General features: G+C 52.6%; 10 protein-coding genes across 10 annotated transcripts; 6 read left to right on the top strand and 4 right to left on the bottom strand.

The window, feature by feature from the left end:
- Nucleotides 1–1,557: 1,557 nt before the first annotated feature.
- COCCADRAFT_105286 (uncharacterized protein) lies at nt 1,558–2,910 on the bottom strand (the record flags this gene model as incomplete). The annotated part of the gene is made up of 2 exons (XM_007717611.1): nt 1,558–2,435; nt 2,484–2,910. 2 exons carry the CDS (start codon nt 2,908–2,910, stop codon nt 1,558–1,560), a joined length of 1,305 nt encoding a protein of 434 aa, XP_007715801.1.
- A 1,064-nt stretch (nt 2,911–3,974) lies between these two features.
- On the bottom strand, nt 3,975–5,077 carry COCCADRAFT_7971 (glycosyltransferase family 32 protein; the record flags this gene model as incomplete). The annotated part of the gene is made up of 3 exons (XM_007717600.1): nt 3,975–4,538; nt 4,592–4,747; nt 4,799–5,077. 3 exons carry the CDS (start codon nt 5,075–5,077, stop codon nt 3,975–3,977), a joined length of 999 nt encoding a protein of 332 aa, XP_007715790.1.
- A 1,511-nt stretch (nt 5,078–6,588) lies between these two features.
- Nucleotides 6,589–7,870, top strand: COCCADRAFT_39800 (uncharacterized protein; the record flags this gene model as incomplete). Its single annotated transcript, XM_007717610.1, has 5 exons — nt 6,589–6,784; nt 6,847–7,051; nt 7,122–7,635; nt 7,691–7,718; nt 7,794–7,870. The coding sequence occupies 5 exons, from the start codon at nt 6,589–6,591 to the stop codon at nt 7,868–7,870; spliced, it is 1,020 nt and encodes a 339-aa protein (XP_007715800.1).
- A 344-nt stretch (nt 7,871–8,214) lies between these two features.
- On the bottom strand, nt 8,215–8,788 carry COCCADRAFT_7969 (uncharacterized protein; the record flags this gene model as incomplete). Its single annotated transcript, XM_007717599.1, has 2 exons — nt 8,215–8,511; nt 8,567–8,788. 2 exons carry the CDS (start codon nt 8,786–8,788, stop codon nt 8,215–8,217), a joined length of 519 nt encoding a protein of 172 aa, XP_007715789.1.
- A 374-nt stretch (nt 8,789–9,162) lies between these two features.
- Nucleotides 9,163–10,945, top strand: COCCADRAFT_105314 (carbohydrate-binding module family 48 protein; the record flags this gene model as incomplete). Its single annotated transcript, XM_007717609.1, has 2 exons — nt 9,163–10,836; nt 10,892–10,945. 2 exons carry the CDS (start codon nt 9,163–9,165, stop codon nt 10,943–10,945), a joined length of 1,728 nt encoding a protein of 575 aa, XP_007715799.1.
- A 3,316-nt stretch (nt 10,946–14,261) lies between these two features.
- On the top strand, nt 14,262–15,277 carry COCCADRAFT_39797 (uncharacterized protein; the record flags this gene model as incomplete). Its single annotated transcript, XM_007717608.1, has 3 exons — nt 14,262–14,322; nt 14,760–15,082; nt 15,167–15,277. The coding sequence occupies 3 exons, from the start codon at nt 14,262–14,264 to the stop codon at nt 15,275–15,277; spliced, it is 495 nt and encodes a 164-aa protein (XP_007715798.1).
- Nucleotides 15,278–16,547: 1,270 nt separating this feature from the next.
- On the top strand, nt 16,548–17,144 carry COCCADRAFT_42458 (uncharacterized protein; the record flags this gene model as incomplete). The annotated part of the gene is made up of 4 exons (XM_007717607.1): nt 16,548–16,592; nt 16,643–16,675; nt 16,745–16,814; nt 16,882–17,144. Coding segments are annotated over 4 exons (411 nt in total), but the record flags the coding sequence as incomplete, so codon positions are not given.
- Nucleotides 17,145–17,698: 554 nt separating this feature from the next.
- Nucleotides 17,699–18,736, bottom strand: COCCADRAFT_29111 (uncharacterized protein; the record flags this gene model as incomplete). Its single annotated transcript, XM_007717601.1, has 1 exon — nt 17,699–18,736. One exon carries the CDS (start codon nt 18,734–18,736, stop codon nt 17,699–17,701), a length of 1,038 nt encoding a protein of 345 aa, XP_007715791.1.
- Nucleotides 18,737–19,158: 422 nt separating this feature from the next.
- On the top strand, nt 19,159–20,481 carry COCCADRAFT_7965 (uncharacterized protein; the record flags this gene model as incomplete). The annotated part of the gene is made up of 1 exon (XM_007717598.1): nt 19,159–20,481. The coding sequence occupies one exon, from the start codon at nt 19,159–19,161 to the stop codon at nt 20,479–20,481; it is 1,323 nt and encodes a 440-aa protein (XP_007715788.1).
- A 2,052-nt stretch (nt 20,482–22,533) lies between these two features.
- Nucleotides 22,534–24,527, top strand: COCCADRAFT_105303 (uncharacterized protein; the record flags this gene model as incomplete). The annotated part of the gene is made up of 3 exons (XM_007717606.1): nt 22,534–22,899; nt 23,044–23,584; nt 23,653–24,527. 3 exons carry the CDS (start codon nt 22,534–22,536, stop codon nt 24,525–24,527), a joined length of 1,782 nt encoding a protein of 593 aa, XP_007715796.1.
- Between the last annotated feature and the right edge of the window lie 1,713 nt (nt 24,528–26,240).

Raw genomic sequence — 26,240 nt, 5'->3', positions numbered from 1 at the left:
TCTTGATTAATAGCTAAGATTGCTAGCTGTATATCAGATTCATGAGAGACGTTGTGGGCTTGATTTGATAGGGCCATAGTTGATCAGAGTTAGAGAGGTGCGCAAAGTTGGTGGGGTGGCCCGCTCGCTTGTATGGCCCGCTCGCTTGTAAAACACGTTATTGAATTTTACGCTTAAATGTTCTCTGGGAGAAACATTGCGGGGTAAGACTTACGTGAACACGGTGATTGGCGGAAATCGAGGGTAAGATACACTATCAAACTTTGGACCAAAATTACTTATTGCCTAAAGCTTACTCTACTACAGATTCTAGCAAAAGCTTGTATTTGATCTGGTTCATCGATTAATGGGATGTTTCTTATTTTTTTTAGTGCTTGAGCAGGGGGGATAAATCTTTTATCAGCTGAGATCATCTGATAAACTCTATGCATAAAGAGCTAGTGTTACTAGGATTTCAAAGAGAGTGAATCTGACATCATCGTAGAGAAACGTTGTTTCCGCTCTATGCTACAGCAGGTCTAGATTAGTTCTGGGCCATGGAACGTACATGACCCATTGATGTTTGTGCAAAGAAGAACCTAACATATATATAAAGTAGAGTATAATCCTTCAAAGTTATTTTCCCCATACTTCGGCACGTCATCGTGAATAGCTTTAGCCTTTTACTTTCTAAGTTATGATGATGATAGAATACTTGGATAGCTTTTAGTAGTTTAGTACTAAAAGAAGCTTCCACAAGCGTCAATTAGAAATAAACTACTACTGAACTTAACACCCCGCTCATGACAAAGTATATATTGTGGCACGTTATGTGATCAAGCTCAAAAGATCCGAGGGGGCGACCCGCAACCAAGTAGATAGAACTAAGCTGAAATTTAATTGCTAGAAAAGATTGATTGAAGAAGGTGCATCTCGACATACAAAAGAAGATCGCTATATATATATACCTATAATCTAATCACGTGATAGTACACCACAATATCTAGCCCCCCTCACCTACCCACTCCCCTCTCTTACCACACGAATCCCAACAGAACCATACTCTCATACCCTATACCCCATCTCCCCATTTCACCATCACACACCCTACTCCGTAATATGTACATCTCAAAACTCCCACTCTGATATCCTCCCACCTTTCTTTTTCTTTCCAAAAAAAAAATCCATTTTAACATACGACTTCGTACATGAGGAAAAGATACATCTACAACACTATTGTAGCTGGAAATGCTGAAGTCTGGGGGATAGAGGGCTAGATATTGACTCTACACGCTATAGGACGTGAAGTTGTTGTAAGAAAAGGAGGAGGAGGGGAAAGAACTCTAGATATTTTAACCCTTGGAAGAAGAGGGAAAAAAAAGAATGATTAAATTGTTTTCTTCATCTAACCCATATGCAAATATTTTTTTCAGTTCTACAATTTTTTGACAACTTAGCATGAACTCACTCTTTATTGCTTGATCATTCAATAGATTCTCTATTCCTTTAGCTAATAATACAGTCCCAACCCCTAACTCAACCCGTCCTCCCCCAGGAAGACAAAACCATTCCACATCCTCATCTCATAAAAGAGCCATAATTCATAAAAGTGCCCCCCGCGGGCCTTTGCGTACTAGACCTACTTGCCGCAGGTCGAGCGTAATACTGCGACGTCTCAAACGGCTGGAAAGACACAGGTTCAAATGCAACAGGCTGCTCACTCGCCTGAGGCATAGGTGTAGGCGGTAGAGTTGTCGAAGCCGCAACATTCAGAGGAACTTGCGTGTTCTTGACAGGGTGCTGAACAGACATATTTGACAAAAAGGGTTCGCTGTGTTTTCTCAGGAGGTGCTTGCGGCGGGATTCTTCGACACGGGTCTTGAGTGTTTCGGCAATACGGCCGGTGGCTTGGTCGTCGGTTGTGAACCAGCCAGAGTTGAGGATGTCTTGGGCGCTTGGTCTATCGGTTGGTACGGGGTTCAGGACCCATTTGAGGAACTGGACTTCCTTTTCTGGGACACCTTTTTCGACAATCTTGTCCCATTGCTGGCCTTCGTAGTGGGTGGTGTCGCGATAGGGAAGGCGACATCCGTCGTAGTAGTCTAGTGTTCCCAGGCCGAAGTCGTGGGCAATGGCTCGCTCGACTGATCTTTCTTTTTGGCCTTGATTGCCTATTAGTAGCTCGTCGTATATTCCGTACTTGTTAAAGGCGGCTTGAGCTTCCAAGAGCTGACAGTATATCAGCCCCCATGACCAAATGTCTGCGGCTGGACTGATTTCGTTTCTGAAATAGACTTCTGGTGCTCGGTATATGATAGGTTGAACCAGACCCTTTGCTGGTTCCATGACGATACCCAGGTCGCCCAGTTTGGTTGTAATCTTGTTGTCATCTACAACTGCTCTTTCGTTGGGCTGTTCCTCGAATCCGCTGAGTAGTATGTTTTGCATTTTCAAATCTGAAATTCTGTTAGATCTGCAACATGGCAACAATCACAGCTACAAACCTGCGTATACCAAGTCTCGTTGGTGCACGTCCCGCAGGCCCAAAAGCGCTGAGCGCATGATGCCCTTGATCTCAACATCGCTGAATTGGCGCTTCCTTCGTGCATCCCACAATGTAGACTGCAGAATCTCGAGAACAATGCGTGGCGGATCGGACCTGGACACGGGTGGGATGCGGTCGACTTGTTGCCGAATGGTCGGGATACCCTTGAGAAGCTCATGCATGACCATTTCGTGCTGGAAGCGTGGCCAGCCGTAGCCGACGTCATCATCACTTGGTTGCTTGACGATGAATATCTTTTCTTGGGTTGCTGCGTCTACGGCAACCCATACATTGGATTGACCAAGGGGTTTGACGAGTAGGTACCGATACCCATGCTCGCCAACCAGTTCTGCGCCTTCGCGCATCGTCATTGTGAATCCAACCATGGTGAAAAGAGGGGGGAGAATCTAGGAAGCTTGATTCAGATTATAGGAGCGTAAGTAGTGTTCAAGTTGTGAAAGAAGGAAAGAGTTGGACTAGATGTGTTGCAGCAAATGGAGGGAAAGGGAGGAAAGACGTCAATGGCAACGAGCGAGGTGCAACATGTGGAACCGATCAACGGATGTCGGCCTGTCAAGAGGGCTGGGGAATGGTTACTAGACGTGGTAGGGGCGGAGCGATGACGGAAGGGTTATCACTGTTACGGAAGTGGCGGGCCTGCGTCATTGTGCTCTCTGCGTGGCTGTCCAGGCAACTAGTGTTGAACTGGTGCATTCTCAGTCAGCTCGAACTCCGTTCTACTGTACATGCAAGGGGCAAATTCCATAGAACTGCTGCGGGAATACCCTTGTTACATTATTTATAGTAAGGTCGGTGATGGTAGTCCACCTGCGGACAGGGCTGCCAAAGAGGCCAAGTTGACGGACCAATCAGAAGCGAGCCGTAGCAGGGCAATGGCGGGAAACACGCTTTCCCCCGGTCTGTCGCCAATCCATCCCAACAACCTCCTGGCTCCAACCAGCGATAGACTATTTGTTCCACAGCTGAAGATCGGTTTCACATGCCCTGTCTGCAAATAGAGTTCTCATCATCACGTGATGTAGTGCTTGGTATTGATATTATCGTAACAAATAGTGATTCGTCCGGCCAGACGGGCCAAAGTCGCCCAAGTCCACGCCTGGAGACTCGTCCGTCGTGCCTCAATGGGCAGGTTCAGGTCTAGCCTCTTTCTATGATGCTCATTCAAACGGTGCTTTTTCAACAACTACGGTAGCCCAACCGTTTCATGTATCACCCCGGTCGTGCGTGCCCGTTGGGAAAAATCAGTTAAAACATGCTACTAGGGAACGCTGCCCTGATGTAAATAGACGAGATGAAAATGAAGAGAAAAAAACTAAGCCAGTAGAGAAGCGAAGACACGGGGCGACGGTGGCAAGAAAACGCCGGAAAATGCAAGGCACGTAGTGCAGGACATAACGCTGAAATCATGCAGAGAAGGTCGGGGCGCTGGTTACACCTCGTGTCGCTCGTCGAGCTCAAAGCTCTTTTGACTTATGCGACGGTAGAAAGGCATTCTTGGGCTCAAGAAACGAATCTTGGGTGAGGCAGGGCCACTGGATCGCTTGTTCAAGACGGCAAGCTTGTAGATCAAGCCAAGAAGAGCGAAACCGGCAGTAAATCCAAGAATAGTTACGAGGACCCAGTGCTTGGCGAGCCAGAAGATAATCTTGACATCGGTCCTGTGCCAGCTGTTTCCCAAGTGGTGGGTGAAGAAACTCCACGAGTGGTTGTTGTATTCGTCGGGAAACAAGATGCGGACACGCTCCTCTCCCACGGGGCCAGCGTTGTTGTAGTGCCTCCAGATGAGACTGAGGTAGAGGGGACCGGTAGAAGCCATGACGGTAATGTATGGGAGAGGCCAGCGGCGGTTGTAGTCGGTCAGAGAGTCAATGGCCTTGAGGAAGAAGGGATGGCGGGGAACCGCGCCCATGACATCGTTGGAAATTCCGGTGGGAAGGGTGCGTCGGACCCACGCAGGGTAGGCGAGAAGTGGATCGAGGCTGCGGTTGCATCCCTGTGAATTGTCAGTTATGCATGTATGGGGTAGTGCCACCGGGTGTAACGCACGTCGTCCAAATCAATGTAGATGCCGCCAAAGTGGTGAAGGACAAAGTACCGAATGGCATCGGCGCGCTGGATGGGGTAGGGATAGCCGTCAAAAGTCTCGAGGAACCATGGGTACTCGGCAGCAATGAATTCGCGCGACTTCTTGTCAGTCCATAGCTAAGAGTGGTCAGCAGCTGGGCATGGTCGGAACAGGAGCGCGCTCCGTACCTTGTACTCGTAGTCGGGGTGGAGGTCGAGGCAACTTTGCTGTGGGCCCTTCCAGTGGGCAGGAATGCTCTCGTTGATGTATGTCTGGTGGATGATCTTGGGGACCAATTGTGGCGCATGATCGATTGCGCTGGAGTTGGGGGCGGGCAATTCTCCGCGAAGAATGGCGTCCTCCCGGCCGGACGCGACCAAAAGACCCAGCAATGTCCAGACGCTATGGACGGCGAAGCCGAGGACCAGGATGGTCACGAGAAAGAAGATGGTGACGCCTTTGCGCATGTTGGCTGCTGGCGCTGTTGTATTACTATTGTTGTTATTGTTATTACTGCCGTCGTTGTCTCGGTCGTCTTGCGAGTCTCCTTTTCCTCGGAGTTTGTCGTGGTGCACGGGCAGCGGCGGGATGGACAAAGATGCAGTCGCGGGAGCGGGGAGGGAGGTAGCAAGACTCTAACAGCAAGCCAAAACGAGCATCAGCGTCGGTCCAGTGCCAGGCGGGAGAGAGAAGGAGAGAATGGGCAGGGCGGGCGCAATAAAAAACTAGGCGCAGCGGGCGAGAGCGCGCAAGAGAGAGAGAGGCAGTGCCAGACGCCAATCTCGGTTAATGCAGCGCGCCAGGGTTCAGGGGTGGGGGCCGCCATTCACTGAGGCGGCATTTGATGCGAACTGCACCAAGACCGTGGGTGCATCTGCGCCGCCGTTGCTGGTTGGGTCCTCGCTGCCCCTCTACTGCTGTCGCTGTCCCTCTTGCTCACCACGAGTACGTACACCTGCGAGGCAGAGCCCGAAACACCAAGCAGCTTGCGTGGCCCTCGTCTCAGCTCTCTCTTCAGCTTGCCTCGCCTTACCTTACTTGTTCCCTACCTGACTGCAGCCGTTTTCCTTGGATTCGGTCACACAGGCCTGGGCGTTGGTGTAGCCACTCCACTCCACTCCACCACCCGGCCTATGACGAGACGTTGCAGCATGCCGCGCCCTCCAACCCAGCCCGTTATCACCTCGTCAAGCAACCACCGCTGCAACGCCTTGCACTCTACTTATTACCCTACTCGGATCGGTATCCTCGGACAAAGCAGAGGCGAGTACGCGCGGTACGCTTGTCAAAGTACACCGTTGGGTGACGCGCGTGGTCGCCCGCTACCGATCCAAGTTTCGTCTAGTCCCTGCAGTGAGTGGCCAGGCACATGGCCGCTACTCTCGCTATCCTCGCCATCCTCGTCTCCTATGCAGATTCTGCCACCTTGTCTGCCGTCTCTTGATAGCCATCGTGCGACGAGACAAGACATATGACGTACCACTACCAAGAACCTGTTGCGCCATTGGACTCGAAGAATATTCGCAAAGTACATGATGCCCGGTTCTACTCACCATACCCACAATCACCCCACATCCGTTTGTGCGTCTAGCAAATGTACTACTACATACTCACGTGCCGTTGCTGGGTTTGACCGCAACAACTGGCCGTCGTGTACACCGTATCTTCATTAGCGTCTCATTCCATCTAGTGTTATCGTAGCCCTGTGCATCGTCTAGTCGACTTCACTCCATTGACTGGTCACGTGCTATTTACTGAAGAATGCAGCAAGGTCCGCCTAAGTGGTTGTTGCTTCCACTTGAAGTGACTGCATGACCGCATGGCCGCAGCTGCACCAGAGCTAATAATAGCAATTGTCCTGTCAACACCAAACACCACACTCACTACACTCACTACACCACTCACACACTACAAACCTACAATAACTCCGCACTATGACTCGCATACCTAACTCCCTTGCACAATCATAGCTTCCCAAATGCGACGCATCCTTGTCCTAAACACAATCTGGGCACTTTCCACAGCTTCTGTGACTCCGATATCCACAACAACACCACACGGCGGACTGGACATTGCCCGACAAACATCTTTCAAATACGGAGACCCCGTCAAGCTACGAATCTCATTAGTATTCATATCCAAGCTCTGCCTATGTCTGCTGGCTGGGTTACTGGGTGCGACCCTCATTGAGGTTACAATCTGTGTGTAGCCAAAGCATAGCGGTTGACATATGCAGGGTACCGGATACGCCAGTTCAACCAACATTTGCTCAAGAACATGACACTAACACATGTCTACATCTTCATTGACTACATATCTGCCATGACCTTTATCATTGCCGCTGCAATTGTCCACAACGGCCTCGGGATCACAACAAACGAAGTTTGCAAGGCCGCAATAAGGCTCTGTCTGCTCTTCTACACGGCCAGCAAAGTGAGCATGTATGTTGAGCAGACACCTTCTAGCCCATATTTGGGATGGAAGCGAGTCCACTGACGTTGTATTCGTCAGGTATCTCTTCCTTGTCGAGCGCGTTCACGTTTTGAGAGCTCCTTATCGATCCCGATGGAGCGATTACCTTTGGCTGTTCAGCACTATTGGCATCTGTATCAGTCTCGGGGCCATTGGCGTGGCTGGGTTTGTCGTGCCCATCACTTCGCTCTCCGAAGACGACGGCCGCTGCCGAATCGGCCTGCAACCATACGCCATCATACCACTGCTACTATGCGACATTGCCATCAATGTGCTCCTCACTCTTGTCTTCATCTACCTTCTTAGCCCTGTGGTAAGAGGAAGCCGACCTTCTGGCGCTGGGTTTGCGAGCCGGTTAACTAGGACAACCGGGAACCTCTGTGGACGAGCAAAGCAAAGAACAGCCGTCAATCTTCACCCAGCCAACCAACGCCTGGTGCGAAGAGTGGAAAGGCTATTGTTCAAGACACTGGTGGGATGCTTCTTCGTTGTGTTACCTGCTTCTGGCAACCTCATTGCTCTATGGATTTACCGAGGAAAGATGCCGGCGTTTGTCAGTCAAGCTGGTGTCGACAAAGTAGGAATTGTGCTGAGGTGTGCACTTCTAGATGTGCTTTACAATCTGCATATTCGATGGTGCGACTACTACTGCTACTATAAGCACGACTGTCATGATATGAGAAATGGCATTTGCTGACGAGGAGGCCATAGTCACATGGGCGGCTGCGGTACTCCATTGGCTCACCATGGCTAGTGCAGATAAAAAGGAAAGTGGAGCTGCAATGTGAGTGAGGAAAGTCAAGATGGCAGTTGGCGGCACTGCAATCAACAAGGCCGACAAGCAGGACGATGACACGCCGGGACCAAGAGTTTGTGCGGCTGGCGCCATGCACGTTGCAGAGACAGCCTTCTGTATTATCGGCAATATCCCTAGATTTGTATTCTCTAGACGCAAAAACCACAAGCGAAGAAGCTTTGGATCAGGTTCATTTGGGCACAGATAGCAGAGTGGCAGGCACACATCGGAGGTCCAGCGTGCACTCGGTGACGTCACCGAGAGACTCTGGACATTCTACTTTGGTGGTAGACTGGGAGGGCTTCAAGGATACAGAACAGGCAGATTGAAAAAGGGTCAAAAGTCGGAATCCTCCTCTTCGATGATGGCCTGGGAGAGAAGTCCGCGCCTACGGGGCCCGGCAGGTTTCTTAAGAACAACTGGGGTGATGGCTGGCAAGCGATGGACGGCCTCTTCTTTCTTGGTACGGCGTTCAGCGCGATACTGGGCAGCTGTCCTCGTCTCGATGGGCTTGTCAGGGACAATAGGGGCATCAATTCTCAGGGTGGATGACAGGAACTTGAACATGATGAAGAGAGTGGTGCCGGTGATGCATCCTATGAGGGCGGCTATTCCGAGAAAGACGTACAATGTCTGCAGCAATTAGCTTGGCGCGTGGATAGAAGAATAGAGACGAATCAGGGGTTACCTCAATCTGCTCTAGCCACTTGACAGTGAAGGGGAGGGAGACGAGTTGGAAGATGGCGTGAGCAAGGTGGATGAAGGGAAGCAGGGCAAAGGTAACGAGGAGATAGAATGGACGCAGGAGAATGACGGCGAGGGTGATGAGCTTGGCAATGGGCCACCATGTCAAGCGGGCGAGGTGCAGGACAAGGCGGCGGGCGATTAAAAGGACGACGATGGGATCCATGGGGGAGGGTGATGGTGGTGATGGTGGTGAAGTAGACGTGGAGATGGGAGAGGATTGGTAGTGTATGTGTGTATGTACTTAGGTAGGGTACAGTGGAGTGGTAGTGTGGTAGTAGCATGGTGTAGGGCAGATGTCGGGCCGTGTGATTGGGCAGGGCGGAGGGCTATCGGCGATTGACGCAGCGCAGCAAATGTTGATCCCTGTGCTGGGTGCAGGCCGGGCGCGATACCAATACGATAGCTTGAGGCTGGGCTGGTCTGCGTCCTGTCCTGTCCTGTCCTGTCCTGTCCTCTGTCACCTCTGCCGCGCCCTCTTGCGTGACTTGCCGTCAACTTTTGCAGCTTTTGGGCAACGGACAGAGCAGAGCAGAGCAGATGGGGAACCAGAACTCGCGCTCGACGACGGCCTCGTCCAACCCGCAGTCGCCCACGGGCGTGACGACATCACATGGCCAGCACCCCAACCCCAACTCCCTCGCTCCATCATCCGAGCGCAGCCTTCACCCCCCGCACAGCAACTACCACTCGGCGCGACGGCGAGAGTCGATCCAGGCCCTCAGCGCCGCCAAAGCTCCTGCTGCCCCGTCCGTGAGCCTCGAGAACGCCGAGAGCCAGCCATCCTCTGCCCGCCCGCACTCGCGAGGGAGGGCGCAGACAATCGGCACTAGCACAAAGGCCGTGGCCAGCCAGCTGCGCGCCGCTGCTCACGACCACTTCAGCGCCCGGCACCACCACCACAACAACAACCACACCAACAATCTCGACGCCGCAATGGGCAACGAGCAGAGCAGCCACCGCGGCCATCATCGCGACAAGGAAAAGGACCGCGACAGGGACCGCGAAAAGGACAAATCCCCCCGCGATGCCCCGTCCATCACCACCACCCCGCCACAGGCACCCATCACAGTGCCAGTGCCAGTGCAGCAACAACAACAACAACCACCGCCACCACAAGAACAACCACAACAAGAGCAGCAGCAGCCTCCTCGCGAGCCCTCCCCAACTCCCCCCGTAGACGTCCCCGCTCCTCCACGAGAAGATGCCGACACCGTCTCCTTCATCGACCCCGCCGATGCCTCGCAAGACTACCTCATCCCCCCGTCGCAGTTCAGTCGCCCGCCTCGCATGCCCCTGCCCATCGAAGAAGAGGTCCACACGCCCGGCTCGCCCATCATCTCCCCCGAAGAGATATGGAGTCCCATCCACGAAAACGAGGCAGAGGGCATGCTGCCCCGCCGCTCCTCGATGCTCAGCACCACGACAGCCGACGACGAGGACCTCGGCGAGGAGTTCAAGGGCCCCAGCACCGGCCGTCCGACTGTGCCAACCTTGATTGAATGGGAAGGTCCTGGTGAACGCGTCTATGTCACGGGCACATTTGCAGGCTGGAACCGCAAATACAAACTTCACCGCAATGGTCCTAGCAAGAAAAAAGACGCCCTCTCTGCCTATGTCTCGGTTACGCCAGGCACCCACCATTTGACCTTCTTGGTCGACAACGATATGCGCACAAGCGACAAGCTGCCAACCGCCGTAGACTACACCAACATTCTCGTCAACTACATTGAAGTCCCGTATCCCGAGCCCCAGCCCCCCGTTGCTAGCCCGTCAAAGGATGCACAAGGTGCGCTAGATGCTGTCACGCCTATGCAGGAACCACAAGCTCCACCAGGCATGTACCCACCTCAGGTCCTCCCACCAGCACCCGACGTGCAGCCCATCAAGGCCCCGCTACCCGAACCAGCCAAACCACCCGCTCCCGAGCCCACCAAAAAATATCACCAGAATATTCCCCGCTACCTTCTTGACCTCGATGCCCCGGAAGATTCGTCGCGTTTTCTGCGCGCAAATGCCATGACCAACAACTTGCCCACGCCACCCACGCTCCCGGGATTCCTAGGCAAGAGCATCTTGAACGGCACCACGCCCATGAAGGACGACAGCAGCGTGTTGATTCACCCCAACCACACTGTGCTGAATCATCTGGCTACGAGTAGTATCAAGGACAATATCTTGGCCACAAGTGCCACGACAAGATATAAGCAAAAGGTATGTCTGTCCTTTGTTATTATTATATGAAATATCAAGACTAATTTCTTTACAGTTCCTGACTACCATCATGTACAAGCCCAAGGAAGAGCACAGCGAAGTGCACTGAGCCTTTTTTTCTTCTTATCCTTTTTTGGTTGGTCCTGCCATCTGCTTCGGCTTTGTTTGCCCGCTCTACCTATTGTTGAGTTTCTCATTCCTGACCCTTGTTTTTTGCATCCATGAGCGGGTCCCGATGGTCTTTGATTTTGAACGGCCTTTTTCTTTTTTTTTCTTATGCGAATTGCTCTTCATGTTCTACGAGCAAAACTACAGTAGGGGAAAAGGGTCCATGCGTGGGGGTTGGGTTGGGAGCCTAAAGTCTCAGGCCCAAAGGGGAAGACGTGGTGTATCAAAAGAACAAGATGAATAGTCTAGTTATTGGGAAGGTGTGAACCTGGTATGTGAGAGTGTGTGTGAGAGAGAGAGAGAGAAAGGAAGAACAAGGATACACCTTGTAGTATATGTAAAGCGGGAGAATAGAAACAAGATCAATCCCGAGTATCCTGCGCATTTACGTTGCAAATGACTTGTGCTACCCGATGACTACATACATGACTCGAGTCATGCAAACACCCGCGTATCTACTTATCTCTCCGTCTTGGCTCCATCACCCATCCACGTGTATCTCCATCTGACTTGGAATTTTATCTCGCCGTCTTGACTTTCCCTTTTATTCCCCTTGTACGCAGTATGTAGCCCAATTTTGTGGAGAATAGACGGGGGGGTGAGGGCGGTGCAACCACCAACCCCAACCCCAACCCCAACCCCGGCGCCCCCCAAAGGTTCACAAAAACAGAAAAGTAGTAGCTAAAGACCCTGAAACTCGTCTGACTCGCTTTTGCTACATTTACGCATCTCGCAAACTTATACCTTTTTTGTGTCTGTGTGTGTGTGCTGCTGCTGTATTGTATATGTTGGTGATTGTGGTTTCAGCTTTTGCATAAGATGACGATTTATTTTCGTATTTTTTTTTTCGAGTTTGTTAGATGTCGTCCGAATTTAGCGAGGTCACTCACTTGCCTGTCTCTCTCTACTACTACTATCTCAGCTCTTTTGTGTGTCCTGTTTCTTAATGAGCTTGACGAGAAACTTGGTCCGTTTTCTTTAAGTTTTGTCCGTGGTTGTTTAGCTTGATAAGGCTTATTTCTATGTGATTCTATCGTGTTCCTTTCGTCTTTCATTTTTTTTTGTCAGCATTCGTGGGGGAGCAGGGGAGGGGATTCGTGGGTGGGGGGGTTAAAGTTCGTATATGCGTTATGCGGATTTGGCTTTCGGGTAGAAAGTTCGGGATTTAGGGGGGAGGGGGGAGGGTTTCCTGTTTTGGGTGGTAGTTGAAGGGTTGTTTGCGGATATGTTTTTCGGGAACAAGGTTTTTGTGGTGGTTATGCTGGAGTTGATGGAGTGAGATCGTGGTAGAGGGGGTGTGCAATGCAGCTGGGTGGGGAGAGAGAGAGGAACAGGGATATGGGGATAATGCGGTGTATGTAGTTTGAGGTGCGTCAAGGATGCGGTAAAGGGTGTGTGTGTGTGTGAAACAAAGATGTGGTTTAAACTAGGAGAATGCTAGTAGTGCTTGCACCCTCTCAAAGAGGAAGTTATTTTACATACAAAATCGGTGATATGAACATGGTTTGAACTAGGTGAGATACGGTGGGTACCTCTTGGTATGCGGTAGATACGCCTTGGTATACGGCATATACATGTGGCGGTGTGTGTGTTTCAAGTGGATATGGTCTTTTCCGGTCTGTATTATTTCTCTATACGAAGCTCGATGATGCAATTGACTGCTGATATTCATTTCTTGTAGTGTCACTCGGACTATTGATAGTGATCCACTTTTTTGCCGTCTCTGTATAGTACGACTTCAGCAAGAAGAAGAGAAAAACATACACAGACAGCTGGGATCATAGAAGTCTGCAACGTGAATCCTTGTTCGTATTTCCAAATTACAACGCGTCTTGATGATCACATTTGCTTCTGGACTTTACTGTGTACAAAAAGAGCCTAATTCTCGAGAAAAGGGAAACGATCGAAGATGAACGGGTAAGGCCGAATTGGCCGTTGTCGTGTTCCACGTGCAATACTACTTGAAACCAACAAGTGCGTCAAACGCGTATTGACGCCAAGCCGAGGCGATGTCCCGAGAGACATACATGCCGAGGGACAAACGTTGCGGCTCAAGTGATATTCGCTAAACCATACTTAATTGAACAGACATGTCACTGCGAGCGACAAAGGGAAAAAACGGTTAATTTCCGAGACCGCGCTGACGGGGGGCCCAATGGCAGATGTGTATCCGTGCTTTTTATTTATGGCTGTTTAGATTCCTTTTGGACGTTTTACTCGCCTGGCAGAAGTTTATTTATTTGAACCTCCATGGAACACTTTGTATTGTAGAGTATCTAACATGTGTTGGTGCGCAATGCCGAGCCATTGGATAGAAAAAAAGGGGAGGTTCCTTGTCGCAATCGAGGGGGAAGGGTTGTTGGCATATGCGGGTCCGACAAAACTTGAGCGCTTCTACATAGTACAGCCGCACCTCTCGCACAACCCCCGCCCCTGCTTGGATCCAGGCAATTGGAAACATGATTTATCGGAACATTACACTAGGTACGTACATGAAAGTAGGGTTTCGCAATATGACCTCGATGTGGCTTGTCGGGTGAGGCGTCGGATCGTGCTCCTGCCCACACGGAATCGCAACAAGAAAAACTGGGGCTGAAGCGGGAGAAGAATCGAGAAAAGGGCCAGAGTATCTGCATGGGAGACTTTGCAAGCGAGTAATAAGCGGGGCCATTTTAGCGAAAAAGGCGATGGGTAGATAAGACCATGATGATGGTGTCGTATCAGCCTTGACAAGGCGTGCTAACGGCCGGATAAAGTTCATCGTTGTACGTTTCAAATGCGCAAGAGCCATTCTGAGAGCCAGCTATGACATGGGGGGCCAGGGAGGCTCCTAGTCAATCCTTCACTCGCAGTTGTTGTAAGGCTTCTCGAACACAGTCAGCGTGCTGGGACCATTTGCAAACGCACAACAGGCATGCGCGCAGATGCAGAATTGCAGCCCAATTCCGCATCACGCATCTTCTCGATGTCATTCTGCCCCATCTTTGCCTTTGCCAGACGATTTGCCGTCCTGGTCTGTCAGTGCTTACTGTCTTTGCAAGCATGTCGAGAGCTGGCGGTGAGTGAGGGGGACTCAACAGCAGAACCACGACTATGTGAGATGACTTCTCTACCAATAGTTCATTGGTGATGATGTAACCATCTGTCTGATAATCTGGATATTAGTCACGTTTTGTGTAACGGAAATCATAGCACTTACACGTATGTCTTTTTTTGTCGGATTTAACTCCGGGACTGCCATGAACACTTCACCCACAATGCTCGAAATCCGTCTGCTAGACCATATCGACTCTGGTTCATGGTTCTCAGACTGGACGGGTATTGTGATCTGAAGTAGTGCTGGATATGCTTGTGGTCTCAGCAAGATTGGCTTTGGCACTTGCTTTGAGTGCCATGATTTTGACAGGACGCGCCAACCCAGATGATCTTGTCCACTACTGGATGGCGCCCATACGAGGCGCATCGATCCACAGAGTGAACATGATAAGTACAACCGCAGACGGGAAACTTTTCAACGACGCGGATACACATTCTGCGGTACTAGGGTGGTGGGATTGTTAAAGGGGTGGAAGAAGAGGGGGTGGAGGGTTGATTGCTGTGCTTCCTAACAGAAGCTGGGTCAAGACTAAAAACTTGGAGAAGAGGGATAGAAGGACATTGAGGCAAAAAGCGGGGAGAAATATATATACATGAGACAGCATGGTAGAAAGACGCGGCAGGAAGAAAGCTTCCTGGGAGGCTTGCTGTAAGTATAGACAGAGTGTCGACGCTGGAGACGGTCGGAAGCATACCCTTGTCTGGTGTAGATCCCATTGGCCGTCTCCCAGCGTTAAGCATGTTGAAGAGATCAATTCACACGACGCTAAGCGGATGGGGAGAGGCTGGGAGGCTGTGGGAAGGATTCAACTGGCCAGGAGTGCCACGTCGAGGCGGTAGGACCGTGGTCATGTGTGTGTGTGTGTGTGAACATGAGGACCATGGACCAAGCCACAGAGGACAGGCTTCGTCAGTGAGCACCCGGGCGGAAGCCTTGGCTATCGAGTGGTATGCCGGGGCTTGGACGCTACGACCCCCCGTCGTGTCTCAGCGGCGCACATGGTTTCTGCAGTGAACGAACCCATGTGGTTTGTGGTTCGCTCGCTACTAATTCGGGCCAAAACAGGTGCTCAAGACAACGGACAAGACGGACAAGACGGAGCAGGCTGTCGAGCGAGTTGCGCTACCGGCAGGCCCGGTGGCATCAGCACGGCACGCGCTGGCGACGATGGAGTGACTTTTGACTTGACTTGACTTGAGGTCGCGGCAGTCGAGAGGCCAAGAGACGATGCCGCTGACTGAGGCGCAAGTCGCATTGGCAGTCGGCATCGGCAGAACAGCCACTTCGGCGAGGGGCGCTGACGAGCAATTTTTGGTCCCCGGGCGCTGGTGTGGTACTTTACTAGACATGAGGGCGATACAGGCGAGCGAACAGGTACGGGAGCACCGGCGGTTGTACGTAAGCCCTAACTTTCAAAGCAGACGCACAGCCCGACCCACCCCAAACTTCCGTCGGCTTGGCAAGGCTTCTGCTCTACGTTGCGACCACGTCGACCACGTCGACCACCTTGGACCGTTGCTTCAACCCTCGCCCGCTACTGCGCCGCCAGGGCGACGTATGTAGACATCAGCTCACCCCGACCCGGACCCCGACCACAATGAGCTACATACGCATAGTATCGGGTTGTTCAGCTCAGCCTGCAACGTCCTTCTCCGTCGCCGTCGTACGTTCTGACGAGACATGAACAACGGTCCGCCGCGGGCCGCTTGTTCGTTGTGCCATGTGTTTGACTAATGCTGTATTCACTTGGCCCAGCTCGTCGCTACTTACTGAGCGCCAGAGTCTAGATCTGCCATGGTAGTGAGGCTGCATTTCGTTGGCCTACAACGTACATATACACATACATACATTCTCTCTCTCTCTCTCTCTCACACACACACGTACATATGTCATGTCATGTAATGTCATCGGCGCTGGAAGTGAACTAACAAGTTTACCCCCTGTAGACTAACGGCAGTTGAACCACTCCCGCTTTGCCTAGCCCTATTTCGTTAAGCTTGGAGGAAATACTATCCTGCACGGCTCGTCCGCCTCATACTATGTGTGAAGTGAAGAATGAGCGACTATCAGATAGTTCTACCCACATTTTTAGTAGATGATATGCGTCTCCCTTTACCATATCCGTTTACGTATTTGATGTGTAGTTGAACGTTGTCTCTGTGTGCCTGTGCCTGAAGTGAAAGTGAAGACCAAATTTCATTGTCCAGCCCACGGTACCCAAAGAAGCAAACAGACTCACTCTCACTTTGGCCGTACAACTCCCCACTCACTGCTTTTTACCATAATTATCAGACCTGAACAAAGAGAACTCCCTCCCTCCACCTCTAATCCAACTTTCCACCTCAGCACTTCTCTTCTCGTGACACCTGGTCTTGACACATAGCCAACCCGTGTCATCTCGCTACAGCACCCCTGAGACGGATTAGCAAGTCAACACCAGAACAAAATGCCCCTAAAGAAAGCTCCAGCCAACGGCGAAGCCACTGATGGAGTAAGCATCCCCGATACTAACCTGAACTCACGATAACTCACAAACCACAGGCCTTCAAGTGGGACGGTCCAAACGACCTCAAAGTAAACCCCTCCCCTCCTACCCCACCTCCTCAACCCCATCCACTAACAAAACCCCCCTCCCTCCCAAAGCTCCTCCTCCTAACCCAAGGCCGCTACGTCAAACCCGAAGAATACGAGCAACTCTCCACTGCCTTTCCAGGTAACCTACCCTACTTCCCTCTCCCCCCGCCAGCCAGCTCAAATCTGACACACACATCCCTCGACAGGCACAAAAATCGGCAGCATCCGCAACCACATATCCGTCCTGCGCGTCAAGCAGCGTGACCTGTACGAGCAGCTCGGCTGGACACTGCCCGAAGGCGCCGCCGGCCACAGTGCGCAGAAGAAGACGCCTAGGTCGGTGAGGAAACGCAGTGGGGATGATGCCGAGGCGAGGGATGCTCGCGAGGCTGGGTTGGAGTCGCCGAGTAAGAAGGCAAGGGCGCGGAAGGGGAGGGGTGATGTGAAGAAAGAGGAGGAGGTGGAAGAGGAGATCTGAGATGAGATTCCAAGTAGGTGGGAGGAAGGGGATACTTTTCTTTTGTCAAAGGGTTCGGGTTCATATGGGGATTCCTGTCAAGGGGCGCTCATACTGGGATAATGGGCGTTTGCCTATGCTTCATACTGGGTTTGTGGGGAAATGGGCAGGGTAGGGCAAGGCGTATGAGGGATTACGGATTACTTAGATGAAGTCATGAGGAGGAGGAGGATTAATCAAGTAGGAGTCGGGATACCTTGATGCAACTTCATCTTGTGGATGTACTCACTTGCATACGTACCCACCTTTTCGTCACCCTCTTCCTTGATGTCTTTGATCAAGAAACGTGAAACATGCTCGAACAAAAGAAGAAGGAAGTACTGTAGTTTCCATAAATCTCTTCTAACCACCATAAGGTATAGGTGCAAAAAACGCCATGTGCCCATATTCCCCCTACCATACCCCATCCCTTTGAATCAACGCCATAAAATGCTCCCCTCCCTGTTTCGAGCACTGAATATCATAAGGTGAACCCACATCTTCCAACCAACACCACCCGATCCACTTTATTTATCCCCCTTCTTCTTTCGCAGAGTTTGACCCCCACCCTCAAAGTGCTTCGACTCCTTTTGCTCGCCTGCTTCTTCCTTGTTCTTGAGCGGCGTGATTTCATACCCGAAGAACAGCTTGTTGGGTGGTAACCGAAGGGGCTGCGGTCCATTTGTGCGTCGCACGGTTGGGGGTGGGTTAGTGGATTGTCCTGCCACCGGTGTAGAGGCTTGCGGGGTGGGTGCCTTGCTACCCTTCTTAAGAAGTTTGTGACCGGTTGTAAGAAAATTGGATGATGTTGCTTTTGCCCCATTGGCGGCAGTTGTTGCCGATGGCGCAATAGCCGCGTAATTGATCGCATCCGCCATGGTGCCGTGCGCGTGCAGAGTTCCGCCCTTGCCAGTCATGACACCCTTTCCGCTGCGTGGGGTGTTTGTCCCGCTTGTCCTCTGCGGCTCTTGGTAACCCACTGGTGGTGCAAAGTCGACCGACAGATCCGTTTCAATGGTGCATACAGCCTTGCTTGGATGTTCTGGCTTGGTCTCGAGCACAGCTATACTGTATACATTATCGTTGTACGCAAAAGTGAATATATCGCCCGTGGTAAGACATGAAAAGTTCCGAAACGCGTTTTCAAGAACAGCTTTTGGATCCGAGATTTCGAGAAAGGAAGAATCTTGCGGTTGCAATTTGATAAAGGTGCCGAGAGGTATGTCGGTCGACTTGACTTGTAAGAGGTCGCCGGGCTCCAGCTTGAGCGTCTCCATCAACCAGTATGGCAGGTAGATCTTACCCTCCTCTGCAATGAACTCCAGCACACCTGCATGTGTCTTCTTTCCGTCCTGCTTTCCGTTGATGAGCTCGAAGAGCATAGGATATGTGATGTGCAGCCTGGTGAGCTTGTCGAGAGCGCTGGGAGGAAGGAACACCTTTCCGCCGTGGTTTGCTTCTGGGCGCTCTGGGCCGGGCAACATGGCAATAGGGTAGCAACGAAAGTACTCGTCAAAGCGCCTAGGTGCGCCGCCGCCGCGTCGGATAGCCTGATACATGGCCATGGGGTCGTCTTGGTCGTAAAAGTTGGGGTTGAACTGGTAGATGTGGTGAGTCGGGCATTGAGATACAGGGTGGTGGTAGTGGCGGGGTCACTCTCACCATTCCAAATTAGTAATCAGGGCGCGAAGGGGATGTTAGGTACGGGGAAGACACGAGAAGGAAAGGCACGTGAGATGCGGACACAAAGACCAAACAATAGAAGGCGCAGATGTATGGACTCAAAGATGACGAACTGTAGGCAAACACTACGGACAGCGGTTTGAGCCATGTGTGCATGCCGGAGCCACAGGCTGTTCGCCGCAACTGGCCCAAGCTCCAAATTTCTAGAACGCGCGAAGACGTCACTGGCGGACGCGCAAACCTCGACATCCTAATACTACTACGAACTTGTGTGCATCCCCGACTCTACGCCTTCGCTACAACCATGGCTAGCTCAAGCGGCACCTACAACCCCGCGCGGCCAAAGCGTGCCGGCGAGCAATTCACACGGACTCACCATCTGGACAAGGACGAGCCATCGACCAAGAAACCTCGCTTCGATCCACGCAATCCCTCAACGCTTGCCCCAGACGCTGACGACGACGAAGATGACCCCGCATTGGAAGCTGATGTCATAGGGAAAGGCGCAGGCATCAAACGCAATGCCGTCAATATTGATGGTTACGACTCAGACAGCTCAACCGAGAACTTTGATATCCGCGCGGAGGCGAACCATAAAAAGGAAAAACCTGCCAAAGACGACGATGACGACGACGACATGTTTGCAGACGAGCCAAAGGAGGACGAGCAGGATGAGGAACTTGGAAAGGACCAGGGAAAAAAGAAGAAACTGCGCTTCTTGGACAATGCCGAGATTGAGGGACAAGAAGAAAGCAGCAAGTCTGGAGGTCACGTAGCGGTGGATTTCACAAAAGGGGCCAAAGCGGCGACAGATGAAGTGGAGAGCAGCAGCGACGAGGGCGACGACGAGGAGCGCGACAGGCTAGACTCTGACATGGACGAGGAGCTTGGTGCGGGCAGCAAGAAAAAGCATGCGCCCAAGCTGGATGCCTTCAACATGCGTGCAGAACAGGAAGAAGGTCGATTTGACGAGGCGGGCAACTATGTACGCAAGGCCTTTGACCCCGATGCCGTTCAAGACTCGTGGTTGGAGGGCATATCCAAGAAGGAGATGAAAAAAGCCAAAGAGGCACAGGACAAGAGAGATGCCGAGCGAAAAGCTAAAGAGCGAGCCGAAGACTCGATAGTGACCAGTGAAGTGCTATCCACTCTCATCTCACATCTCGAAGTAGGAGAAACACCCATGGAGGCCTTAGTGCGATACGGCAAAGCGGTGCCCAAGAAACCGACCAACAACTGGGCCAAGAAGAAGAAGGCGCAGAGCATGGAGGTGGATACAGACCCATCGCAGGAAGCAGCAGCAGCAAAAGCGAAGCAGGTCATTGACTCGATTACCGAGTGCGCAAGTCGCCTATCGGACCGTGGTGTGGAGGACATCTATGAGCTGCCGCGTGAATCCATCATGCGGCAGTACAAGCGCGAGACGGGAGAAGATTGGAAGAATCCCAATCCAGAGCCAGTGCAATGGGAGTTCCACTGGCTCAATGCACCCGAGGGGGACATTAACGGGCCCTACGACCAGGCAACCATGCAGGCGTGGGAGGCTAGCGGGCAGTTTGCAGCAGGTGCCGAGTTCCGTCGAGTGGGTGAGAGCGAATGGTCGCGACTGCTTGACTTTGACGATTGAGTGCCGTGTGTTGTAATAAATATAGAATAGAGTAAGCAAGCAAGCAAGCAAGCACAGCCGTTGCTTCGGGGGAATTGCGCAACCCACCCATGCAAGCCATAGTCAGAGGCAGGCAGGGCAGGGCAATTTGCAACGGCGAGTAGTGTGAGTGATGAGAGGTAAGGAGTGTGTGTGTGTGTGTCGAAGTGGTCAGCATCACATGATTTTCCATGCATGCGACTAAGCGATCCTTCAGACGACAGGAGCGTCGGGCAGCCAGTCGGAAAGTTGATAAAAGCGGGAAGTCGGATGGATGGGCGTGTGGGATCCACGACCATGGTGCAGAGGCGATACTAGCCTGATGAATCCAGAAGCCCCGTTTGGAGTGGATATGCAGAGCGGCATTGGGGGTTGGATTAGGTGGAGGTAGCATTTGGTATTTGGTGTGTGCACGCAAGGGTCATGTTTGATTGACGGGAGGGGAGGACAAGGGCGTGGTGATTTTGTGAAAGGGTGGATAGCTTGGGATAGGATGGAATTGCAGGATTATTACTGTGCACATCTGGGGAGCAGTGCGGTGAAGGGTGCAATGGCGAGATTATTGGTGGCAACGTGCAGCTGACGACGTCTCGTCGGCGCGTCATCCTCCCCGAGCGTCATGGCGATGAGGTTGGAGGGGGCGCAGGAGCCCCATGTTCACCGTCGTTGACGACATGTTTGGCGCGGGTTTAAGGGTCGTCAGTGGCGGCGGGGGGTGCAGAAGGGAGGACAAGAGTAGTGTACTTGTTGTTGTTGTTGTTGTTATTATTGTTGCTGTTGCTGTTGCTGTGGTGGAGGTTTGTTAGTAGGGAAGCTAACGCTACGGCCCGCCAGCTGGCGACTTCCCGACTACCGGGCCATGGCTCTTTCCTGTGGCGGGCTGGCTGCATGTATCTATGTGAGTGTGTGGGTGTGGGTGTGGGTGTGTGTACATGCGTATGTAAGTAAGTAGTGTACATGTGTGCATGTACCTACATACAAGGCTGTGGCTGTGGCTGTGGCTGCGGTTGCATCTGCACCCCTCGCATCATTTTATTGAATATTGTTTTCTCTGGCGAAGCTGGCCGGTCCGGTCTTGGAAATGGTTCCGCGAGTAATAGGGCCAGTGTGCAGGGCATGTAAGCCGGCCAGAGTAATAACGGCGTGTCAGCGACCAGAGCAAGGGCTGCTGTTGAGGCCACGGTGGGACGAGCGAGGGAGGGAGGGTACTTGCCTGTGTATGTATGTGTGAGGGATATTAGTGGGAAGGTATGGCAGTGGTGTGGTAGTATGTGAGAGAGTCAATGAATAAATGGGTTATTTCCATGTACTCTCTTGCAAGTTGGGATACGTATTGTACTCAATGCCCTCGTACACACACACACACACACACACATACATCATCTACTCCAACACATGTACACAGTACATATTTCCCACATGTATCCTGCACGAGAAAGAATCGGCTCTCGTCTGGCCACCGTCGGTGCGCACGTGTGCAGCCGCCTCCCCGCGCCGTTAGTGGGCTTCAGCGAGACTTTTGCAACCCAAGCACACACGCACCAGCCGTCGCCCTCGCCCGGAACTGCTCCCCCTTCGTCCCTGACTGCCCCCTCGACCCCCCTCCCGCTGTAGGCTCGTAGGCGATATCTGAACCCTTTTTTTGACATCGACTAGCCCGTGGCCCTGTTGCTGCTCGCGGCCCACCCAGACGTGCGGCTTTGGCTCGATAGGGGAACAAGTGTCGCTGGGTCCGGTCCGCCTGGCATCCCCTGGCTCCCTTGCTCCTGTTGCGCCGTCCACCCAGCACACGCCCGCCAGCCCGCCAGCCCGCCAACCCTCGACCGCGGCTGCTCGAGCCTCATCTGCCCCCTTTTCCCAAGCTCAAAGACTCGTTCGCGACCGTCGCCTTCCGCTCATTTCACCTCTCCGCGAGCTTGGGCCACCGTCTCGTACCTCCGCCCTAATTTTCTGCGCCGCCCGCTGCCTGCGTCTCCAACCCGCACGCTACGTCCTCTTTACGACCCAAGACCCCCCTAACCCTCACCGCATATAATGTACTCGTCGGGCTACGACCACAACACGTCGCGGTCGCCCATTGCCCAACGATCCCAGCCCCAAACAGGCTCTTTGCACCGCATGCCATCGCGCCAGTTCGACGCCTACGGCCAAGTCCCGCAACAGCAAAACATGTACGCCCAAGACGACCACCAGCGCCCCTACGACCACCAGCGCAACTACGAGCGCCTCAACCAGACCATGCACGCTGGCGCTGCCTACGGCGCCTACGACATGGGCTCTGCCACCGCCTGGAACACGAATGCTTTTGCCCAAAACGGCTCTCTGGGCTCCCTGGGAGGTGCCGCCCAAGCCCGCATCAAGTCGCAGCAGCGTCAAGGAGGCCGCAGCGCACTACCATCGGTAAGGACCCTGACAACAACTGCCACTCCTCCTCATCATCATCATCCTCCTCCTCTTCCCCCTCATCTTCCTCCAACCACATTCCCACCCACTCAACTCCCTCGTGCACATGTTTTTGCCACGATGCTGACCCACCTTTCTCAGGGATGGATGGACCAGCAGCCTCAGGGTCTGCCCAGCTTCGCCCTCGGTAACTCCAACCTCAACACCATGCAGAACACGAGCTACGGCCATGACGTCGACGAGGAACTCATCCCCACGGCCATCGTCATCAAAAATATCCCTTTTGCAGTCAAGAAGGAGCAACTGGTTTCGCTCATGACAGAGCTGCGCCTGCCCCTTCCTTACGCCTTCAACTACCACTTTGACAATGGCGTTTTCCGAGGTCTGGCCTTTGCCAACTTCACCACCGCAGAGGAAACCGCTGCCGTCATTGAGTCGATGAACCACTTTGAGCTCAACGGCAGGAAGCTGCGCGTCGAGTACAAGAAGATGCTGCCCCTTGCCGAGCGTGAGCGCATCGAGCGAGAGAAGCGAGAGCGACGCGGACAGCTCGAGGAACAACACCGGCCGCTTGGTGGCGGTCTTCAGTCCCAGGCATCCTTTGGATCTCTTGCCTCCCACATGCCTGCCACATCACCCTCACCCGTTTCAGCCATGAGGGGCAGTGGACAAAAGACTGTCGGTACGTTTGAGCCCCCCTTTTTTCTGATGTTATTATAGGATAAAAATTTGAACTAACTGAATACACAGATGTTGACCTCAATGACCCGCAATCACTACAATTTTACACCCAGCTTCTTCTGTTCAAGGAGGCCAAGGATCGCGATAGCATGACTTTCCCCGCCAACCTGGCTCCTCTCCAGCGCCGTACCATTCACACCTTGGCCCATCAGCTCGGGCTTGCGCACATTTCAAAAGGCACTGGTGATCAGCGCCAGGTGCACATCTTTAAGGTTTATGATACTCAGGGGCTCAGCCCCCCAATGCCGCAAATGGCCAGCAACCCTCTTGAGCAACCGCGCCGCAATTTGAACCGCGCGGCCACGACAGATTTCAGCGATGTACGCGCAGAGGGTGGCTTTTATAACGCCTTCAACAGGCAGCCATCAGGTCTTCTCGGATTCCCTGATTCGCCTGGCGGCCTTAACGCGGTGCCCAATCTTCGTGGCGCCAAGTCTTACGCAGATCTCAGATCTTACACGCCGTCACCTGCCCCTTCTACTGCTAGCCACCCCATTGGTCGACCAGGTGGCATCTCGCTCGAGGGTCTTGGCTATAGTGGAAGCTCCACGAACCCCAATGGCACCCCGACAAACAGCTCCATGTCGCAGCGTGACGATGGTTTACTAGAAAGGGAGATGAGCCGAATGCAGCTTTCATCAGGATACCCGCAGAACAGCAGCCCCCGATCCTTGCGACAGATGACGTCTTGGGACGCCCCTGGCCCAATTGGCGGACACCGTACCTTTAGCACCAACTACGATGACAGGCCATCCCGACAACCTCGCGGACCGCTTCCTGAGCGAGGACAGGGCTTCAGCCGCCCGCGACAGAATGGACACCAGAATCGTGGCAGCGACGAGCTATCATCGCAATCCAATGTGGAGATTCTTGTCGGCCAGTAGTATGTCAGCTCCACGCACGAAACCAACCGTCGTCGCACGTATCATCACTCGTTCAACGACACGTGCGATGGCGCCCACGAACGAAATCGATGACGACGAACGTTTAACGGCCTACAGCCAGCAATTGGCCGCGCTACTAACACTGGATTGACTTTACGATGCATACGAAGAGAATGATGCCACGATGGTAGAGACATTACATCCAGAACTAAATCGGGCCCGCGCCCCCCACCAATCTCGCATTTCAACTTTGGATACAGCAAAAAAGCATTTATGAACATATGGGATATGTTTTTTTACATATTTATATTGAGTCGCACAGTCCCCGACGACGTTGTAGTAACTGGGTTTTAGTTTTTTGAACGGAGGAAGAGAGAGAGAGATGAGATCGAAGCTGCATTCGGCGCACAGTTGGAAGTTTGTGGGTTTCTTGTCTTTCTCTTTGATTTTTTCGATTGTTCTTTCTTTTTTCTCTTTTTTCCCCCACTTTTCCGCCTTGGATATCAGTCATAGTCTAGGTTGGTGCTGGGTGCCTGGCGCGACAGTACGATAATGGAAGGTGAATAGTTTGAACACCGGGCTCCTCCACTCAACCTTTGTACGTTGCGCGAAATGAAGCTAAAAAATTTACAAAAACAAAAGGACCTGGGTGCCCACGTTTGTTTCCATGTGCCATAAGATGATTTGTATATCGACATACGTAGCTCGGATGAGACCGAGGGTGAGACATATTGTGGGGCTTGAGGTATGTAGTACAGTGTCAACTCGTACGACGTGTCACGGTAGTGTTTGTGATAGGGAGGTGTCTCGGGCTTTTTTTTTTCTTAGTAAAGGGACATGTAGGGTCTGGGCACGGTTCTTCGCGATGGAGACAGTGGATGAGTCGGATAGGTGGCCACGATCTCAACCTTGGGCGTGGATCGTAGTTTTTAATAAGATGCAGTTCCTCGGGGAGCCATTTCGGGTACAGTGTCCGGGTCTGCCATGGCGGATCCTGGCCCCTTAAGACTGAGCTGAGCTCATGTGACCGTTGGATGCATCGGAAAGTAGGCAGACATCTATCGCATTTGGAGCATTTCCCATCATTCCACCTCTGCCCGGGCCGATTAAAAACTCCTGCACTGGGCCACGCATCTCAAGTCGATCTGGCTGGATCGGACAAGTTGGCCGGGAGAGAGTCGCTCTGTCATTGTGAAATTGCATGATGGGTGTCACAGTGTGCCAGCAGCTTAAAGTACGGACGACGTTGGCACTACACACTTGTACACCTGACAAGCCCAGGACATAGCCGACGAGTCATGCTAGCGGGCGCCTAAGCGAATGACGCTGGCAGGACTGTGAATCCATCTCATCGCTGCGAACCATCCAAGTACTACGCGCTATATCGCCGACGCCGCCTCGCGCTCACGTCCCCCCCAGCTATTGTTTCCGGCCAGACGGTGCGCCTGGACACGTTGCGCATCTTGCTCGACATTCTCTCTTTTGAGCCCACCATCGTCTCTGCTGCGCCGCCTGCTGCTCTGCGTCCTGCGTCATAAAGTCACTGGCTCGGCCTCACCTGGGCCCGCCCATGTCTGCCCACCTACGCCCTTCGCCGAACCACCCACTCTATTCCACGACCGCCTTCTCCCGCCCTGCCGCCTGCCTGCGCCCTCTTTGATGCCCCTCTACCGACTCTTTGTGTGAGCCGGCCAGCTGTTTGGCGACAATCGC

The sequence above is a fragment of the Bipolaris zeicola genome (genome assembly GCF_000523435.1).
Source record: "Bipolaris zeicola 26-R-13 unplaced genomic scaffold scaffold_187, whole genome shotgun sequence".
Taxonomy (NCBI): domain Eukaryota; kingdom Fungi; phylum Ascomycota; class Dothideomycetes; order Pleosporales; family Pleosporaceae; genus Bipolaris; species Bipolaris zeicola.
This window is presented reverse-complemented; position numbering and strand designations above follow the sequence as displayed.